This window comes from Drosophila melanogaster, chromosome 2R (genome assembly GCF_000001215.4).
Source record: "Drosophila melanogaster chromosome 2R".
Taxonomy (NCBI): domain Eukaryota; kingdom Metazoa; phylum Arthropoda; class Insecta; order Diptera; family Drosophilidae; genus Drosophila; species Drosophila melanogaster.
Window position 1 is genome coordinate 9,910,853 of NT_033778.4, and position 21,184 is coordinate 9,932,036.

Below are 21,184 nucleotides of genomic sequence, written 5' to 3' on the forward strand. Positions count from 1 at the left end.
AAGATGGGTCGAGTCCGTGGAGAGTGGTCATTTTTAGTACCACTCATTCTTATCGCCCAGCTGTAAGCATTAAGAAACCGCTGGCTTAAGAATAGAAACCAAACAGCTTTATTTTTCAGTTTGATTAGTTTATTTCGATTCCAAGTTGGTAATCTCTAGTGCTGAATACACATAGGCGAACAGTAAATACTGCCAACGAACTTTGGACGGAGCTACGTCATCTGGTGGACGGGTCTAAAGTCCAACTTGTTGCACCGATCTCGTTGTTTGTGTTGTGTTTTGGATTGGAATAAACACAACATCATACACACATACGTAAATAGGAACAGTTTACAGTGAACTTCTGCAACTCTAGAACTATTCCCACTGTTAAACCGCTATTATCAGGAAAAGGAGCGAAAAATGTCGGCACTCATGAAAATGCACAGAGGTAAGTGTTCCCAGAACCCAAATTTCAGGCATTACATAACCGCAAAGATGCCGATAGACCCAGAAACCCATAAAATCGCCTGATTATACAATGATCTTATCTCCCACCCAGTTCGGAGACTCTTCAGCCCCGCTCTGGCTCGCAGCATCTCCGATGTGGCCAAATATCCCAGGATAACCACCCACTATACGCTGAATCCCCGCGAGAAGGATGAGCGCTGGACGGAAGTGGATATGGAGCGTTGTGTTGAGGAGGTGGACCTGGTCATCGTCGGTGGAGGACCTGCTGGAATGTCGGCGGCTATTAGGGCGAAGCAACTGGCGGCGGAAAAGGATCAGGTAAGCTAGTCTCATTATGGCCATCGGAAGTATTCTGAGCACCCGCTTGCTTGTAGGAAATCCGCGTCTGCGTAGTGGAAAAGGCCGCCGAAGTTGGCGGACATATTCTCTCCGGCGCCGTCATAGATCCAATCTCGCTGAACGAGCTTATCCCGGACTGGCAAGAGCAGGGAGCTCCTCTAAACACACCCGTGACCAAGGATACTTTCTCCTTCCTCACCGGATCCGGCCGCATCTCCATTCCGGTCTTTAAGGGCTGGCCCATGGACAACCATGGCAACTACGTAGTTCGCTTGGGCCACTTGGTCAAGTGGCTTGGAGATCAGGCGGAGGCTCTGGGCGTGGAGATCTATCCCGGCTGTGCTGCCTCCGAGGTGCTCTTCCACGAGGATGGCAGTGTCAAGGGCATTGCCACCAACGATGTGGGCATTGCCAAGAGCGGAGCTCCCAAGGACACCTTTGCACGTGGCATGGAGTTGCACGCCAAGACTACCATCTTTGCCGAAGGCTGCCGGGGTCACCTGACCAAGCAGATTATGCAGAAGTTCGGACTTAACGAGGGCAGCGAACCACAGGCCTATGGAATCGGTCTGAAAGAGGTCTGGGAGATTGCCCCCGAGAAGCATCAGTGAGTGACTAAACCAGATTACCTAAATAACATGTTTAACCACATAAACATTTCTCCCTCTTCAGACCTGGTTTGGTGGAGCATACCATTGGCTGGCCTTTGGACCGCTTCACATATGGCGGCTCCTTCTTGTACCATTTGAACGAGCCCACACCCACCATTGCAGTGGGCTTTGTGGTGGGCTTGAACTACAAGAACCCCTGGCTCAGTCCCTTCCAGGAGTTCCAGCGTTTCAAGACGCATCCCAAGGTGCGAGACGTCTTCGAGGGCGCCACTCGAATTGCCTATGGAGCACGAGCAATCAATGAGGGTGGCTTCCAAAGTCTGCCGCAGAAGCTGTCCTTTCCGGGAGGTTGCCTTGTGGGCTGCAGTGCTGGCTTTTTGAATGTCCCTCGCATTAAGGGCTCCCATTACGCGATGAAGAGCGGCATGCTGGCGGCGGAGAGTGCCTTTGAAGCCATCAATGCGGATGCACAATCGACGGCTGGTGTGGAACCCACAGGCTATGCGGAGAAGTAAGTTTATAGTCTTGTAGCTAGAATAGAACCAACATTTGATAACCGAAATGCTCTTTCGTAGAATCAAGGACTCCTTTGTATGGAAGGATCTGTACAGTGTGCGAAATGTGCACCCTTCTTTCCACAATCCATTGGGACTGTACGGTGGTCTTGTGCTCAGTGGCTTCTCCATTTTCATGGGCGGTCGGGAACCATGGACCCTAAAACACGGTCCCCAGGATCACGAGTCCTTGAAGCCAGCTAGCTCCTGCCCGCCCATTGTTTACCCCAAGCCCGATGGCAAGATCTCCTTCGATCTGCTGTCTTCGGTAGCACTGACGGGCACAAACCACGAGGGCGACCAGCCCGCCCATCTGACCCTCAAGGACGACCGCATCCCCGTGGACCATAATTTGGCGCTGTACGAGGGACCCGAGCAGAGATTCTGCCCCGCTGGCGTTTACGAGTACGTGCCCAACGAGGAGGGCGGCAACATGAAGCTGCAAATTAACGCCCAGAACTGCATCCACTGCAAGACCTGTGATATCAAGGACCCCAAGCAGAACATCAACTGGGTGGTGCCCGAGGGAGGTGGCGGTCCCGCCTACAACGGCATGTGAAAGGATAACTATCGCAGCCAATCCGTGTACCGCAATTGCATTTCATTAGTTTTTAAAGTTGAGAATTTGAACTTATGATTCGGAATTAAGCCTAAAGTTGCAATAAAATTGTAAGAAAAAGTCAGACAGTCAGTTGCCAAAAAGGTTTTATTTAAAATGTTCTACTGTCATTTGTTCGGTTTTGTTCTCGTTTTTTTGTTTTTCTGTTTAAAACACCAACTTAATAGGTAAATATTGAATCCACAATCAATTTGTCAATTTCGAAAACCTTTCATATTCAGTGCACGGATAAAACATGTTTCTCATTATATAGTTTCACATATATATGCATTTATGTATAATGTACTATCTTGTTTTTCACCAAAACGGTTGCATGTCATTAGCTTAGAGTTACGATTTAGTTGTATATGGTTATTAGAACAGACACATCGATGGATACACTTATGTAGGTGACCCTCTCTCTGAAATGCTCCCTAATCCTGGTGCCTATCCGCATATCACTCCCGGACCTATCTAGAGTTTAGCTGAACATATTGTACATACATATATGCCGCGGGACTGGATCCCTCAATATTCTCTAAGTGAGTTCAAGCACAAGTCTTTGAATAACTATTAGATGTTGCTTGTGGGTAGTGCCACATAAATTTCATTCATTACAACAGTGCGTAGGTGTAACATAATTTTTTCTAGGTTATATCCTAAAGGTACAGCGAATACGAATTTACACTCTGGACGATCTGTGTGCAGATCCCGACCTTTGGATTACTTCCGTGCTGTGAGTGGTCCCTGTGACCGTAGGACGTCCTTTAGACAGTCAACTGTACAGTGCGTCGATCGAATATATTCAAATATAAACTCCTAGCAATATATATACTCCATCTTTTATTTAACTAGACTACATATATGGGTTTCTTTCTGGGTAAGCCTTCCTCATGCAATGCCAATCGAAACGCCCCTTTGTACATTACGTGCTGCTCAGTGGAGGTTATCTCTCTCGGGATTTCACTAGGATTGATTTAGGTTAATATCAGTTACCAGATTTATCTACGCTTACTTAAATAGCACAATTAACACCTGTATTGAAATTTTTCACCATCAAGTTGTTCGTTATCATTATCATTTGCAATCAACATTGGTACAACATTCAGTTATATCTTCATGTATCTGTTTGTTCATCAAAAAGAGGCACTGTTTTTAAGGCAACACTACACAGTGAAGTTGTTTAGCAGGATCTATGTACATAAACAGAACGAGGTCCTAATGAAAATGATAGATATGGGAGAATCCGAAAGGTTTTGCAAATCATATGAAAACCATTGGGGGTCAACATGGGGTTCAGGTTACAACATTCAGTGGTGCAACAAGTATGCCCACAGATATTCACATATAATACTTATGTACATCATATACATTTATATATATATAATATAACCAACAAAGAGCAGGCCATCTTTAGCCGGTCTTGGAGTTACTGGAAAACATTTGCGATAGAATGGACTGTGGATCAACCAGGGTAACTCCTCTACCTCATCCTAAAAGTGCGCTTCGGTTTGGGGAACCGCGGCAACTCGCTTAGTGTATGTATTGTATATATCGTATATGGCTAGAAAATATCGTTCACGTGCTGATAATAATTTCGCAGCGATCCGTTCGATCTGCTCGAATCTGTACAATCTGCTTAAATATGTAGGTGTTGTAAAGCTTGTTCAATGGGGAAACCTGTAGAGTGTGTGTTTGCTTATTGTTAATGCTTGCCGCCGGCTGCACCTGCATGCACCTGCATTTTCACGTTCTCTATTCAAATATGCACAGCTGATGCAGCCCTATATCGAATACAAATACAAATACAAATATACATAAAATATTTTACTCTTTTTTGTTTTTGTTTGCGCCTTTTCGCGCTGCTGTATAAAGTGCAACAGGTCATGTGGCCAGTGCAAATATTGGCGGGCGCGTTTACCCCTTAGCCAAATATTGGCAATTTCGAAATGGGCAATTGACATTGACACAGGCGCAGACACGCCCACTGTTTAATATGGCCTGTTTAAATATATGGCCGAGTGAAATGTGAAATGTACAGAGAGCAAATAAAGATATGGACTAATCAAATAAAACTGTCAACGACAACGAAAAATTGCTTCGAATAATTTTATTTAAATTATATTTTGTTGAGTTGTTGTTGCTGTTGCGATTGTTGTTGTTTTACAAACTGCATTTAAATGTAAAAAATACAAAACTTAGGCACAAGAATTTGAAACACTTCAAATTGAATAGAAATCCACTTTAAATTTAAATTACAAATTATGACTTCGTTTCGCTTAAGAGATGAAGAGAAAAGTGTCTATTAAATAATCGCTTAAATCGGAACTAAATTAAACCATAAGTGTGTATGCCTTGCTTGCACAAGGCTGTGATCTCGGCTCAAATCAATTAGGCCAACCATCAAAAAACGTTTTTGGTTCCATGATGAACTCCAGAATCTCAGTAGAGCGTGTGCATAGATAGATAAAAGACAACTAAAAATTGACAATAAATTGCACAGAATTACAAATTATGATAGAACACTGAGTACATCTGCATGAGGGTCTGTGTTTTGCTTAGAGTTTCTCAATCGTTTCATCGTATGACTTGCATGGTTTACGTATCTCGTAGTTACCTACGAACTAAGTTTAAAACTTATGACACTAAAATCAAATATGTACAGCATAAAGAGCTCTTCCATCAATCGCGTCCGTTTTGTTTTTTGTTTTTTGCTTTTTGTTTGTCTGCATGATTTCATTCCTAAGATTAGATTTAACATTAACTTTAACCGTACTCGTAACTGTATTTGTAATTGTAACTAAACTAAATCAGCTCAACACTCTAACATGCTCAAATTTCTCGGCAGGATGCGGCGGCAGCCCCGCCAGCTCTGCGTATATAATTTAAAATTATAACTATTACCGTAGGTCTGTAATCGTAATTCATTTAAGTTACAATAACTATAGATATGACACTGTCACTGTTCGCTTAATCCGAAAACAAAACAAAACTGCCTCCTGTTTCCTCTCTCAACTATTGCACTGGTCCGGAAACGGAGGACGCGGGGGCTACGGATGCTGCTGCGCTCCGTAGGCCACCGCCAGTTGCTGGCCATAGCAGTCGTAGCCGGACTGCAGGAGGCTGTAGGAGCTGCGACCTATGTCCTTACGAGGCGGTGGCGGCATCATGACCAGGTCGTCGCACTCCGCCGGCTTCTTGTTGCTGCTGCTGCTACTGTTGCTGCTGCTGGTGATGGTGTTGTTGGTGCTGCAGCTGGTGTTGCTGCCGTTGATGCTGCTGCAGCCGGTGTTGTTGTTGTGATGTGGCTTGTAGTGGCTGCTACCAGCAGCTCGTGCCGGCTATGTGCCCCATCCGCCCGATATTCTCGGCCGTTTGTGGTTGGGGGCATCGTAGTCGCCTAGTTGCTGTTGCTGATGTGGCTGCTGCTGTTGCTGCTGCACGGCGACGGCTGCCAGACGCACATCCTGGTCGCTGCTCGGCGCACCTGCATTAAGGATAATGAAGTCTGTTAAGCTATTAGTTTGATTTGATCCATGGTCGCATGTGTATGACAAAGGCAGGCGGACGGGCATTCAGGGCAGGCAGGGCGTGGCCAGACACTCGGACATTCAGCATCTGACCATTGTGGGCTTGTGTCTGTGATTATGAGTCCTGCAGTTTCAGAAGTCTCTTATGGCTCGTTAGATTTAGATTTATATTTCAAAGGGACTTCTAAAACTGCAGGTGGTGTTTCTGGTTAGCAGGAAATCGCTTGGTTGTGTGGTTAGTTAGTGGAAAGAAATCAAAACGAAAGGCAGGCAAACCAAATTTCTGTTGGATTTTACAATCTTAAAGGCTCCCGAAACTAAGACGAAATCAAACTAAAGTTTTTTTTTTCAAGTGCCCGACTTTTCCTAAAAACGAGATCTTTTTGCATTTACAAGAAGTGGTCTATAGTTTTGTATGTATGCGTATATATAGGTGTTTTTATGCTTATATATGTGTATGTATGTGTGTGTGTGTGTGTGTGTCTGAATGTATTTGATGTATTTCGGTTGTGGCCAATTTACCGGCAAAATTCAAATTCCATCTAGGATTATGTCCCATTAGCGCGCGGTACGGATATCCTTCATACTTATCGTGCCCTAAATATTATCACACATTGTAGTTGTTGTCGTTGTCGTTGTGGGTTAATGCAAAAAAAGACAATCGTATTATATAGTAACAATATTAGAACGGCAGGTTGCAAGTGAGTGAAAACGAAAATCAAAGTGCCTCGACGGACAACGCTGCGTATACGTAATCGTGAGTTAAGTATACGCCCGTTGGGCACAGGAAATTAAACGTTAACAGAGAGATAAAGAAAGAGCGTTAAGCACTAAAATCATGCCGCTATAAAGATTAACATTTTATATTTTATAAATTTGCGACTCTAGAAAAATTAGTAGACAAACGGCAGCAATTTTCGCAAGCGGAAATCCTTCAAGCACGAGGGAGAAGTCAAAGAACAAAGGAAAGTAGAGCATAAAGGTGCGAGAATCAAATGCATACCTGGAGTGGGTGTGATGTGGCCCGTGGACGAGGGACGCGAGTTGGGCATGCCCAGGTGATGTTGCTGCGCGTGGCTCAGTACGCTAAGATTGGTGGCCTGTTCGACATTTCCGTTGCTGCCGCCGCCTCCGCCTCCTCCTCCCTGCCCCGAAGGACCTCCCGCCAGGACACTGACGTTGTTCAAGTGCGTGATGACATTGGCTGCGCTGACGGCTCCACCGCCTCCTGCTCCTCCGCTGGCGTTGCTACTGGTGCTGCTGCTGGATCCGCCGCTGCCCGTGGAACCATTGCTATTCTGCTGATGACCGCTGGCGGAAAGATCTCTCGGCGGCGACTGCGGCTCAGCCTTGACCTTTATGGAGACGGGGGAGGTGGCGGGCGGCGGCGTGCTATTCGAGACAGCCAGGTGCGAGAGACTGGGAAACAGAGAAATTCAACAATATTATTAACAACCAATCAAAAGTAAAATAGCGGTGTAACTGTATGTGATGCAGCGGCGAAACTGTGCAATTCCAGTTTAGGAATGCTCACCTAGAGTGCGGCACCAGGCCCTGATGCCAGGTGTTGAGGCTCATGATATCCGCGCTGTTCATTACGCCGGAGGAGGAGAAGTCCTGCGCCCCAAAGGAATAGCTCGTGAGGGCGGGAATCGGCGTCTGCAGCGTGACCACTGGCGTGTTAAGCGATGTCTGGCTCTGTCGTTGCTAAGGGCATGGGATTAAACAACGATAAGTATAAAACAAATAATGCAAACTATATGTGTGGGGCACTCACATCTGCATATCCCACATCATCCGGCGCTGACATATTGGGCGGTATGGGGGCAATTGTGGGCGGTATGACGACCCTTAGATTGGAAGCTCGTCCGTTCTGGCTGCCCGGCGACTGCTGCTTAATGGACAAATGGTGGGCTGCAAGGAGATTTCGGTTAGTTGGGAACCATTACCACAGATTGAGACGACGATGGAGTAAGTTAGGTGATGTGGGTTAGATGGGGAAAGGAGAAGATGTAATGTTTATGCCCACCTATGCCAGGACTGGGACCCGGACTCGGTGATCCCACAAGCGGCGAGTGTGAATGCGGATAGCCGTTCGACATCTCCAGCATGGAACCCGATGGATAAACTGATGAGCCAAAGAAAAGATAAGAGTATGCAAAAACACATGTTTAGACCGGATTGCAATCGCTAAACATATATATATATATATATCTCCGTGTATATGGTATACAGAACTTCGCACGCAACTTGGTTAGATGGCGGTGAGTGGGTTAGGGAAATCAGAAATTAAATATCAGAAAAAAAAACAAAAGCACGGTTAAAGAGTTAGAGTTAGTTAGAGTTTCGAGCAAGCATGCAATCAGGTCAGTTCAGTTCAAATCAAATCAGAGAGAAAGAAACTAAGGCAACAAATCCAGAAAAAAACATAAAACAGAACCAACGATAGATAGATAGAAATGTGTGTGCAGCCGGCGCGAGACACTGTACTAACTTATCAGGGACATCCCACCTGAATCCGTCTCCGAACTCGATGGACGGGGGCTGATGTTGGTGTGGGACATCTGTGGACTGGCCTGCAGCAGGTTGTCGCCGTAAGATCCCGGCACCGGAACAGAAACGGGCAGCGTGTAGCTGCTGTTTGGAAGCTGGCGAGGGGCACCCGCACCGCCGATGGCCATCTGGTTGCGCTGCATCATGTTCTGGAACTCCTCGTCGATCTTGTTGTACTTGGCCTCCGTTCGCGGAGTGAGTGTGTAGTCCGTTTCGGCTTCGGGCGAGTCCGGCGACATCACGCCGTTCTTGTTCTCCTTCTGCAATGCGAAAATGAACGGGCAAATTTGAAAGCGCAGTCCAACGAGTGACGTGATAATTGCCCGAGGCTCTCCTCTCTCGGCCCACCACTTAACGCTTTGTTGTGCTAAATTATGTAAATGCAAATCTTGTCCTGCTCCCACCTCCGCTCCCCTGCAGCATTAACATTACAAAACCATTTACGCGCGGACAGCAACATCGACGAAACGGCGAAACCGAGACGACAACGCCGCATTAGAAATGCAAAGTACTTTGGCGACATTTCACCATCTCCTCCGCCGGATTTGTCTCAACTCTCCCACCGACAAATGTTTCTGTCGCCCTAAGATATTGGCTTAATCCGGGCTAAAGGCGATACGGGTCGCCTTGTTTAAAGGTTTGCAGCACTCCCGGATGTATGAATTTAGCAAGAGACTTTATATTTTAAGGAGATTCGTTGTAGATTCGTTCCTTTTTTTATAGTTTTCTAAGCTATACTGGATTGCATATATATCCTTTTTATAATTTATATCTACTTACAGCGTTATTACTTTTATGTTTCATTCTAGTTTCAGTGCTCCTAATTCCTAATAACTTTTTTTTAAACAGAATTAGAGGGTACTTGTAGGTCTTGGCAACAGTTCATGTATGTTCGTTCCCCTTGCATTTCCAGCTCCCTGCTGCTGCTGTTCTGCTGTGCTTTTCACGGTTCACTTGAATTTGCATAATAGCGCTCCCTTTCGAGCCGTTTTCCTCCAACTTCCCACCCAATTTTCCACCCTGCAACTTACCTCGATGATGTTCTTGTTGGTGAGGGACTCGTGGGGCTCGTTGTACTCGGTGTACTTGAGCAGGACGCGATCCATGTCGGTGCTGGCGTACTGGTACAGCTTGTTGCTCGACGAGAAGATGATCAGGGCGATCTCGCAGTCGCAGAGCACGGACAGCTCGTAGGCCTTCTTCATCACGCCGAACTTGCGCTTGTTGAAGGTCACCTGTGCGGGCGGGAAGAGAACCGGAAACGGAAGTGCGTTCAATTACTGCTCATGCTCAAATATTTATGCGGTTCGAAAATGTAATTAGAGGCATGGCCTTAGTCAAAGTGGCCCGGCCAAGTGGGAAAGTGGCCCAGGCCCTTGCTCGTTTCCTAGCTGCCTAGTTGGTAATGAATCGATTATGGCCGAGTCAAGGCCAAAGGGGCAGCACCATAAACAAGTTGTTACTGTTCCTTGTTCTGTTTTTTTTTTTTGTTTTTGTTTTTCACTGCTCGACGATGACGCGTTTATGGCTTGGCCAAGACGTAGCCTCAGCCAGAAAGGAACGAAAAGTCGGTGGGAAAACCTTGCGATGACACGGCACACGCTTGGCAGTTAAAAAATGGGTACGGCAAAGGAAAATTATATCCGTGCTAAAGAGGCAAAACTACTTTTAAACGTCTGCCTTTAAATTTTGATAGTTTTGTGGAATTTATAAAGAATTATATTAAGGAACAACTGAGTAGCAACTGCTATGCATCCGAAGATTTTGGTCAACTGCTATGCATCCGAAGATTTTGGTCAATATTCGGATGCATTGCAGTTTCTACTCAGTTGTTCCTTAATATAATTCTTTATAAATGTAATAATTAATCACATTTACACTATCATACGCGTTAATAAGATATTAAAACTAATTCGCTGAATACCCATTGTTACATTTTAATGATGAAACGCTATCTCGACTCAGAATTGATTTCAATTTAATAGCCATGAATCGATTCACCCGTCTTAATTAAGTTTCATCGCCATGGCAAATTTGCCTGTTTCGAGGATGGCAAACAAGAGATATTCAGCGAATTTGTATTATTATAGCTACGGATTGGCAAACACATTGTGACACTCACCTGCCGATTGCGTTCATCGGTGATGCGTGATATTTGAATTTTTTTGCGGCCCATGGCAACAGATTTCCTATCCTCCTGCGATGGAAACGGAGATGGTGGTGTCCTTGTGCTCGGCTCGGCTGGCTGATTCCTGCTGACTGGGTCGCTGGTTTGCTGGATTTGCTACTGGATTTCCGGCAGCTGGCGGGGAAACTCCGTTAGTTGCTGCCCTGCGAATTGCTGTGGCTCTTCCTGGCGTGGCAGACGTGGGGCATATTTATATAGGTTGTCTATATATAATCCCTTCTGTTTGTTTTATAAGTGGACGGCTTGTTAAAACGGCAAGTTCTACTTGTATATAGTTGTGTATATAATTTTATATAATTGTGTTTCCGTATAAATTGTCCCCAGGTAACTGAAACGAGAGATTAGGAGGAGAGAAACGATAAGTGATTGGCTGGCTAAACAAATTGGAGTGTGAGTGCGGGAGTAGTTAATCCATGGCTGACCATTTAACCCACATAGCTGGCGACTTCAAAAGGGTTTTCCAGATGGACGGGGAAGGATTTGCGGTCAACTTGCTCCATTGTCGCTCCACTGGCGCTGAAAGTTCAATGCACCGCTAATGAAGATGAAGAGCAACTTGTGTTCGCATATGTACTACATATCGCCCACGATGACCTATTTCATGAGCTAGGCTTCACTTAATTGATGGCGACTGACCCCACGCATGATTAAATTCGCGCTGTCCCTCCGCCGAAGGCCCTGGACCCTAGATCTATCCCTTTGATGTCCTCTGCCAGTGCTCACCACACACGCACCTAATCGATAGAGATGTGCCAACAAGTTTACTCGCAAACTGTTTTAAAGCGGAAACGGAAGCGGCACTCTAGATCCCGTTATTCCGCTTGCCTGGGGCAACGAGAAAACTCAAGAGCACCGGCGGAAGCTGGGTCTCCATATCTTTCCGCACTTTCCGCCCAGCTTTCCAGCATTTTCCCTCTACGGCATCGGCACGTGGCTGGCAAACGCGAGCCAGCAAAAACACACGCAGGACCCCTAACTGCTCCTTTGAGTCGGGCCATTCAATCACTCAGATAAACGGGGATACACAATCGGAAAGAAATTGTTGGTGCCACAGGTACCACAAATAAGCACAAGACTTTAATATCTATTTATATAAATGTTTGATTTTGGAGCTGATGAAATGGCATTCAATGCGCTTCAGAGGTTAATTTAACTTCATTATTTCAGAAGAAAACTTTAGCTAACTATAATTTGCGCAACACAGCATTCCAATTATATATGTATATGGAATATGGAATGGAATATATATGGAATTTGTATACGATGTCCCCCAGTGAAGTAGAATATTTCCACAAGAAAGCATGTTTTATTCTCCGTGGCTCGGAAAAAGGAAATCGAGGCGGATAAATTTCACTTGCCTCCGTTTTGGTCTTCCCTTCCCGTCTTTGCCAGTCGTTTGTCCTCTGGCCAGGACCTGGGACAAAAACAACAAGTGCCTTGGCAACGCTTTTCTTTCCTTTCCTTTCCTTTCCTTGCCGTTCCATTCCTTTTCCCTTCCAATTCGCATTCCCCGCTCACTTTCGCCGACTCACGCAGCGACCTACGCAATATGCTTCAGCTTTCAGCTGAGCCAGCGGAAAGAGGGTGGTGGCATTGTGGGTGAACGGGCGAAATGGGTTGTGACAGGATGTTGCGGGGCGGGTGAGTGGGGTCTTAGCCTTGACGAATATGTGTGACAGCCAGCAAACACACTCATACTTACACCAACACACACCCACACTCTTGCAGGAGCGAGGACACACTCAACAAATTCGATACATTTTCCCATTTGCCTTTCTTTTATTGGGGCGACCCGCCATGATTATGCGTGAGTTTTGTATTCGGTGACTTGAACATTCATTATTGATATGGAAAAGAAACGAAATGGAAGCAGTCAGCGGGCATAAGAAATGAATCGATAATGATATTGATGACGCTACCATTTGATTCGATAGCAACCCAAGTCGGAGACAACACGGAGTGAATAAAGTCGCTCGATGACTTTCTTTCACAGATTTAATGGCATGACCACGGACAAGTGTTGCTCCAAATGGAAGTAAAGGTTATAGGGTATTAAGTATACGCAGTGGCATCCCATATGTCATCATACCCCTATCCCCCCGCAAACAATCAATAATTATCCATTTAGTAATCAATATTAGATTTTCGAAAATTCTATCCAGCACGACAAATTGCGGTCCTTGTTTGCTGCTGTTTGCGTTCGGGATAAGCACTTCGGCCTTAATTAAAGGACACCTAATCCGCTTAGGACGTGCCACTCACCGTTTTGTGACTGCCGTTCAGGGGATTATCTCGGAATAGGCTTGCGATTGAACGCCCCCGGCAATAACTCATGTTTTAGTCACTTCTTGAGTGGCTTTGTGTGTTCCTCTCCAGCGGGAGCCACCGCAAACGGATGCTTAGTTTGCCGATAAGTAGCAGAGGTCCAACTTGTGCAGCAAGTGCGTCAATCCAAGAGATGAATAATTAAGAGCTGCGAACTTATCACACCGCAAGTGAGTCAATTTGCCAATTGCCACATGCCACCGAGTGTGTCTGTGACTCCGAGAGTCATTGCAACAATCGTAAGGGCAAAAGGGCGGAAAATGGGGTGGAGGCACACACAAGGACATGTGGCAGTCAGCAGCAGGATATCAAGTGCTCAAATTACGAATTTGTCCTGTTTTGTAGCATACTTATCAGCGTCTGCAATTGAATTAAACTCCCGCTGCTTTGGCTACTGCTGAAAAGCAGACAAACGTGGGGTGTTTTTAAATGTCAGCCGTTTGCAGTTGAGGCGAGGTTGTTTAAACAGACAGAATATTTATAGATATTGAAAGCAAATTATATTTATATTCATTACTTCAATGTGAGTAAAAAGCAATTCGCGATTATGGTGGCATTAGGAGTTTTTCGGTGAGCTGCTATCTTTAATCAAAGTATCTAAGACATTAGGGAGTTTTTTCAGCGCATATGTTTAGCTCATGCAGTAGGTAACGTCTAATAGCTAATAGACAAATGCAAGTAGAGTTCGCTTCCCACTCAATCATCAATCATACTAATCGTACTGATCGTTTTATCGGAGATCTGCATTTTGTGCGGCCGGTAGCACGAACAACTCAACTAGTATCTAATCTGGCAAGAATTTCAAGTTTCCGAAAACTCTTTATAAATCAATTGGTCACGTCGTTCGCGGGGAATACATAGTATAGTAATGGGCATACACTGGTGTTTGTTTAGTCAAGCGGCACTTCAAGTGGTGCAGGTGTGGGCCTCTGCGAAAACAATCGAGAATGGCAGCAGAAATATTTGACTAATTGCGGCTAAAAAGTTAAGAGAAATGGGCGAAGAGACCTACGTAGACTAATCACCGCAACGGAATGTGGCGAGAAAACAAAGGATGTGCGGAATCATCCGTGGCCCGGGGACAAAAGAACTTAACACGGTTTTCATTGCAACAATCTACCATTTGCGGTTGCTGCATTTCACTGGGTCAACGGCAAAGGCGGCACTTGAGCAGGATGCCAGCAGGACGAATGGAATGAAGGAAGAAAGGAAGGCAGGAAGGTAGGAAGGATGTGCCGAGTCTGTTCCATTGGTGGATGTGTGTCAAGACATTTGTCTTGTGGCCGGGCAATTAAAACGAAGCAAACTGCCGCCACACGTTTGCCAGCTTCACCATTTAATTGGCCCAAAGACTGCGACGGCATCATTAGGCAAATGGCCAAGAACAAATCTCAAGAACGTGGGTGTTTTGCCCAGCTCCTCTGATTTGCAGTTTCTCTCAATTTCTCTGTTGGACCGGACTGGGTGGGAAGCCTTCTGCTTAGCAACTTTTGCGCTTTCCCTAATTGTTTGGACCAACAAAGGCGGGGACATTATCGATTTGATTTAGTGAATCACGCTCTGCGGCTTTTTCTCCGATGAGCAGGCATTAAAAGGCGAAAACTTGTTGCTCGCCTTGATTGCGCTCAATTAGCATTTGTTGCGGCCAAATTTATGCAAATGTTAAACTTTTCCGTATTTTGGAGGAATGAACCCCGTACCGATTCAAAAACCAGTTGCGATCGCAATGAGATGAGCCGATCTGAATGCAATCTCTCACCGTCTGGAGCTTTCAGCCTCAATTAGAGCGACAGAGATCGCGAACGAGAGACCTTTCATAAATTCCGTTTTTATGGCTGCTGACCGGCCAAATTTCAAGTTTAAAAAACTCCGAATTTATCACCTCAATTTCAAATAATAACCATTCCGTGGGTTTATACGCACGTTGGCCTGACCAGTGAGTGTTCTAGATATATATTTGTTAATTTTTCTTAATTCACTAGCTCTGCTCTTTTCGGCCTGTCTTGACTTCCTTGGTCGCAGCTCACTTTCACTTTTCATCAACCAGATCAGATCCGTCAATGTCCCCGACTTTTGTTATTGTTGTTAATGTGCCGCAGTTAACGCATTCCTGGGACCCCGGTTATAAATCTTGACTTAATTAAAGACACGCGCGCGCGTTTTAAGACGCGATGAAAACGACTCATTGCGTACTGCCAATGAGGCGGAACTTTTTTTTGTAGTCTTCGGGGGCGGTCGGAAGTTGAGTTTAGAACTGTAAATTACGAGCAAAGATGCTGGGGATAGCCATCAATACCAATTGGGGACGAAGAGATGAGGATAGGATTGCGTTTGAAGAATAGATTTTAAAAACTGACGAGTTGAGAAACTAAAATGAACTTGTCATAAAATCTACATTTCAATTCAAACTACCTCATATCTTATTAACATTTACATCTATTTTTAGTATATTATTTATATATTATAAAATATTATCCACAACTTACACACACTTTGTGAATACGACGCTCGTGGTAAATGCTAAAGGCAAATGATAAATGCTTTTGAGATAAAATGTGCCTGTTTGAAGCAAGTGAAATATCGGCAAACTTCGATTTCCAATATTTTTGCAAGCAATCGCATTGGCTCCGCGATATCTGGCTCTCTTCCTGCACCGCGTTTATCAACAATTTCGATTGCAGAAATGCCAGCAAAAGCAAAAGAATCCAAGGTTTTTGTTTTTCGCCCCGAAACACGCGTCTCATGTTAAGGTAGTCGAACAAATTTGAGTTCTCGGGCCCCGAGTCACCTAGAAGTACACCTAGAGCACTTCTATCTTATCGCCAGCACCTACACAGCCGCAAAAGCGGGCGGAGTGTGGGGGAGGGAGCTAAACCAAAACACAGGCGCAAACAGAAAGAAATCGTTATAATAATAATAATTATTATTATTTTTATTTTTATATACAATATATGTGGGGGAGCGCGGCGGCAATAACCATAATTATCACAGACACTCGAGAGCCGCAAACACGGCAAATGGCAAAGGAACATTTATTTTTTTAATAACTACACCAACACATCGACCAGATTGTGCTTCATTTGGCTTGTCAGTGAGCGTGGGCACCTTCACATGCGCACGTGTGATAAGAAAGACTCTCGCTCTCGATGGCAGATAGTGGCCGCAAAAAAAAAAAAACACGAGCAAATAAAACAAATTTTGATTTCGAATTTTTTATCAAGCACCGAAAACGCCAACAACAAACGTAACTCAACTATTTTTCGTTGAAAATTTGCCAACAAATTATTTTGACCTGATAAGATGTCGTTTGTGGGTTTTCCTTCATGGATTGTATTCTTTATTTTACTTGCAGTTTTTCAGAATCGTGTGTCATTTTTGAATTTCAAAACTAATTGAAAGGCATCCAAAAAAAAAAAACAGTTAAAACATTTATTTTTTCGCTTAACTTATGAAGCTTTAGGTATTGGAAATAACTAAATTGTTATAGAATGAGATAAATAATAATGAAATAATAAAGAAAATAAATAAATAATATTATAATTTCTCTATTGATGGAACACTTAAAATACAAAAAAGAAAATAAATAAATAATATTATAATTTCTCTATTGATGGAACACTTAAAATACAAACGCGACCCAAACGTGACTACACCAAATAGTGTTAAAGATCTCGGAGGTTAATGATGGTCGTGATGATGGTCCGAACGTGAACGTGATCGGAGGTGGGGTCCCGTTATCTAGGCTCTGCAATGCCGAATGACCGTAATCGTTTATCGGCGATCGCCGTGGCTAAGTCCACGGCAAATCTGCGGTGATTATCGCCTTCGAATGGCTTTGTTTGTTATTTGAACCCACTGCTCCCTGGATCGAAACGAAATTCCCCTACTCCCTTCCCACGCGACCCCCCTTATGATCCTGCGTAGGTGTCAAAGTGCATTGCACGCATGTCCAGCTGCCTGAGGCGAGATAAGAGAAAATATAATTCTCTGTGCATTTGCTGCTGGCTGAAACAAAGTGCAGACAATTATCAGCAAATTCGCCAATCAGCCAGCCAGCCAGCCAGCCAGTCAATCAGTCAGTTAGTCGGTTGGTCGGTCGGTCGGCCATAAAAACTACATGCAAAAGAACTTGATAGCAGGGAAATGGATTTGAACTTCGCCGGAGGAGTACGGTTCTCGCGGGCCCTCAATATTGATACGAAAATCGCTTATCAGTGGAACGTATATAGTATTTGTGTGTGCGTGTTCGCCCGTCCGAGTGTATGGCAGCTACTCTCAGCATTAAATCGCAAGAAAAGAAATTGAAACATCGAATGATATCAATTGAAAGGGAACTGTTTGAACTGGAATCAAGACAGCGAGGCACAATTCGAAAACCCGGCCGATATCTCTTTTTTTTTTCTTCGGAATCCCAACGTTTGGCTCAGCGATGACGTCAGTGTGCATGGGTAACTTGCTTATTTGGTTCCCGACATGCCGGCTGCCAGTGTTTTTGTAATTGTAAATTATATATAATCAAATTGCCCTATCGGCATATGAAAGGAGGGGTTTACAGCCCATCGATGATCTGTAAATAATTACTAAGCCTTTGGGCGGAATAATAGCTCAATGAGCAAAGGTGGATATGATAACCAAAATTAGGTTTTATAATTCATAATTTATAATTAATTTAACAATGTGTCTCAAAAGTATGACTAACCGAAAATCACTTATAATGTAATGAGGCATTCAATTGGATTTTATGACGCTCATAAATATAAGTCAAATGGTTATCACAAACAGGAAAAATTATTCTTAATACAAGAATGAAAATCTTTCTACCCATTTCGCAAAGGTACTTTGGTTTTAAAAACTAGTTTTCAAACCAAAAACATTCCTCATTGCAGTAGATAAACTTACATGAATCGCTTTTTAGCTGAGCTTCCGTTTTCTCGAAAAAATGTTCTCAAAAATACACTACTCAATAGAAACCGACGAGTTTTGAACTTTTCTGGGGATGTCAGGTCGCTGGCGAGGTGTTTGCACAAATGTTTCCGAGCACACACACGAAAATCTTTGCAATTGAGATGCAAATTGAATTATTGTTTGAATTCTGGCTTTGTTTACGCCGCTCGTTCGATAAACATCGGGGCGAAATGCAGTCAGTGATATGTTTGCTGTTGTGTTTGTCGTGTGCTTTAGCTTTTTGTAAATATAAACAAAGTCCGGGCAGGCGGGGGCGGGGATGTCGCGGCCGCGGTTGGCGCAAATAAAAGTTAAAAATAAAAACTTATAATTGTCCGACGGCTGTTGTTATTTTTATTATTGTTGCCATTTATTTTTGGAAATAGACGTTGAATTTGTTTATATGGAGTAAAAATAAATTATTGCGCGTAGTGCGAGAGCAGCGGGCCAGCATAATTTCTCGCGGCGTTCGATATAGGATCTCTATCTGTTGTGAATCGCTAGCGGAATCGGATCGTTGGATCGTTGGCTCGGAATGAAAATATCGAACTCGCAAACGGATCGCAAACTGATCTGCCGAAATCGAATCGAATCGAAATCTCAAAATCTCGAAATCCCGAAAACCGAAAAACTGAAGAAGCGGCGCTGCGGACGCGTACAAACGTACTGACGGATATGCCGTCGTTGACGTCGTAACGCCAAGTACGCACACACAGATACGCCCGCACACAGCTGCACTGCGCCAGGCTCTCTCGCAGTCGCACACTAACACACACACGCACAGCCAGCAACGAACACGTATACGTAGGCTGGCGGTGAGGATTTTCGTTTCGTGGTGAACTCACTCACACGCGCACACCTTCTAACGGTGCCTTTTGTTTTTGCCTTTTTGTGTAACAGAATATCGCACACATACATTGCCGGGCAATCGGAGAGCGGGAGAGACGGAGAGAGTGCGCAGCCGCTGACTTTGAGTTCCTACTCACAACGAAAGCAAGAGTGAGCGAGAGGTGGCGGGGGGTTAGAGTGTGGGGCTGGTGGGGGTGAGTGAGTAATTCGGTTTGTGAGTGAGTGCGTGCGGGAGTCGAACGAGAAACATATGGTTTTTGTTTGTGCCCCAGCCAGACACACACACACGCACACTCACCCACACACTTGATCAATCAGCAACAGTTACAGTTAGTTCCCTCGCCGAGCTTGTTGTCCCGCTCTGGCAACCTCCCATAAATGTTAATTATCCCCCACTTCACCACCCCCATTAACTACACCCCTGCTAAACATCGCTTTGGTTTCCGTTTTCCTTTGTATCCGTATCTCCCTGCCCTGCCAGGACCTCTCCCCTCCCGCTTTGCCCACTATCTGGTTTTTTTTTTGTGTGTATTTTATTTATTTGTCCTTGCCACTGGATCCTCTCTATAAACACCCACCCACCATTAGTTTTCCCCTTCGACGCAGCTTAATAAAAACTTTGTTGACCTGCGTTTGGCAGTAGAAAAAAAGGTAAGTATATACTCGATACCCTGTTACAAAAGATGGGGCATACTTACTGGCTGTGGTTACGCCTTTTAGAAACGCGAAGTATGATATAACTATCATTAAAATTAATTTCATTTTTAATAGGTTATATTAACTTTGGAATTGTGACAGCTGTTTAGCTTCTTAGCTCCGATGTGAACGTAAACTAGAATGTTGAACTTGATTCAGAAAAAATAAAGCGTAAATCCTTTTTTCATTTGTTACCTAATTTTGTGCGATACAACATACAACATATCCTGTAATTCGTCTGCTGGCGGGTACACAAAACAAACAGGAAGGAATCGGAAGGGACAAAGAGTAGGACCCGTAGGATCCTAGGGTGTGCGGCAACCAACGATTCATTGTTTCTGCTCGATTGATGATTGCCTATTCAGACAGAGGTAAAGTAGTTGTATGGCTGAAGTTGGGGCTTAATTTGTGAATCGGACCGCCAGCCAGCCAAGTGGGATCCAAAGCCCTGTGACCCAGACCCTGTCTATTGTTGCGTTAAGCGAGATATTATTTACCTTAAACACGCTCTATTATGCAGGTTATGTAGGCGAAAAGATAATAAAGTAGGGATACATGTACCCCAACTTGATCCCAATAGAGTTTATTACAAAAATCGACTTTTATAAAAGCAGGAAAATTGGGAACGTTGTATGTGATTAGTCCACATCTGGGAGGCAAATAAAAGCTGTGGCTACTTTCCAGCCATCTATAGTTCTAACCCATATAGGAAATGATTTTGCGTCTATTTATACATAATAAAAATATTTCCAATAGCGAGAATTTTAGTGATTAGCCATTACCATATGGCATTTAAATCAATAAGAAAATATATTAAAAGATTTTCTTGTTTACTGTAAGTTGCGATTTAATAACTGGAGTGATAGTTAAAACACAGACAAAAGGACATTAAGGGAGGTGAAATCTTAAGGAATGCCCATATTGCAGTTGCAGTTAAGTGGACGCAACTTTAACGTGACTTTCCGAGTAATATGCGAATGCCAGATGCCGCAGATATTGCTCCGCCCCGTCGAGTGAATGGATTCTGTAAAAATCACGCATAACCGATACCAAGTGCAGCGCGACCAAGTTACCCGTTTTATGGCCCTCGCCTCTCGGCGGCGCCACAATGTTGCATTTTGAGAACCGAACCCAGCAGCAAACGATCCATGTGTGTATATCCGAAGATCCCTTTCTCACTTCCACTCCCATTACCATTCCCATTTCCATTTCCATTTCCATTCTGATTCCCGTTTGCAGTGTCCTTGTGACTTTTAACGCTTCCACTGGGTGCGACAACTGCCAACTGCAAACAGTCGTCGACAGTCTTAATTCAATAAACGCCGCCCGGCGATTTGCGCATGACCATGTACCCCGATGCTGTGCGCCGTACGGTTGATGCTGCATGTTGCATGCACTCAACACATGTGCAACATGCGGCATCTGCGGCAGTAGCAGCAGCAGCAGCATCGGCCTCAATGTGCGTTGAGTCCGACTTTAACTGCTTGGCAGGGGTTTCTTCAGGGGGATCTTTGAGTACCCCAAGCCAAGACAAGCCAAACCACGTG

At 44.4% G+C, this 21,184-nt stretch overlaps 2 protein-coding genes across 13 annotated transcripts in view; one reads left to right on the forward strand and one right to left on the reverse strand.

The window, feature by feature from the left end:
• The first annotated feature begins 40 nt into the window (after positions 1-40).
• Etf-QO (Electron transfer flavoprotein-ubiquinone oxidoreductase) lies at positions 41-2,636 on the forward strand. Of its 2 annotated transcripts, NM_001259302.1 has the most exons (6): positions 41-62; positions 120-430; positions 542-768; positions 825-1,396; positions 1,462-1,911; positions 1,976-2,636. In NM_001259302.1, exons 2-6 carry the CDS (start codon positions 403-405, stop codon positions 2,511-2,513), a joined length of 1,815 nt encoding a protein of 604 aa, NP_001246231.1. In that variant the 5' UTR covers positions 41-62; positions 120-402; the 3' UTR covers positions 2,514-2,636. The 2 variants fall into 2 exon arrangements, with proteins under 2 accessions (NP_001246231.1, NP_610536.1); NM_136692.1 differs by having other exon boundaries at positions 41-430.
• Positions 2,637-2,643: 7 nt separating this feature from the next.
• Mef2 (Myocyte enhancer factor 2) overlaps positions 2,644-21,184 on the reverse strand; it is a 45,363-nt gene continuing 26,822 nt past the window's right edge. Inside the window, exons 1-11 of one of the 11 annotated variants that reach the window (NM_057672.5) lie at positions 18,048-18,763; positions 15,635-16,017; positions 10,758-11,151; positions 9,667-9,870; positions 8,577-8,895; positions 8,112-8,210; positions 7,860-7,996; positions 7,617-7,789; positions 7,086-7,501; positions 6,605-6,679; positions 5,266-6,039 (exon numbers count right to left, since the gene is read on the reverse strand). In NM_057672.5, coding sequence (NP_477020.1) covers positions 5,894-6,039; positions 6,605-6,679; positions 7,086-7,501; positions 7,617-7,789; positions 7,860-7,996; positions 8,112-8,210; positions 8,577-8,895; positions 9,667-9,870; positions 10,758-10,811 — 1,623 coding nt within the window. In that variant the 5' untranslated portion in view covers positions 10,812-11,151; positions 15,635-16,017; positions 18,048-18,763 and the 3' untranslated portion in view covers positions 5,266-5,893. Of the gene's footprint in view, positions 6,061-6,604; positions 6,680-7,085; positions 7,502-7,616; positions 7,790-7,859; positions 7,997-8,111; positions 8,211-8,576; positions 8,896-9,666; positions 9,871-10,757; positions 11,152-15,634; positions 16,018-18,047; positions 18,764-21,184 lie in introns of those variants that run through there. The other 10 variants (NM_001382027.1, NM_057670.5, NM_057671.5 and 7 more) reach the window with 10 other exon arrangements.

Coding starts and splice junctions, on each gene's coding strand:
- Etf-QO (NM_136692.1), top strand. CDS start 403: ATGTCGGCACTCATGAAAATGCACAGAG. Junction 1,397..1,461: donor ATTGCCCCCGAGAAGCATCA/GTGAGTGACTAA, acceptor CTCCCTCTTCAG/ACCTGGTTTGGTGGAGCATA. Junction 1,912..1,975: donor CCCACAGGCTATGCGGAGAA/GTAAGTTTATAG, acceptor GCTCTTTCGTAG/AATCAAGGACTCCTTTGTAT.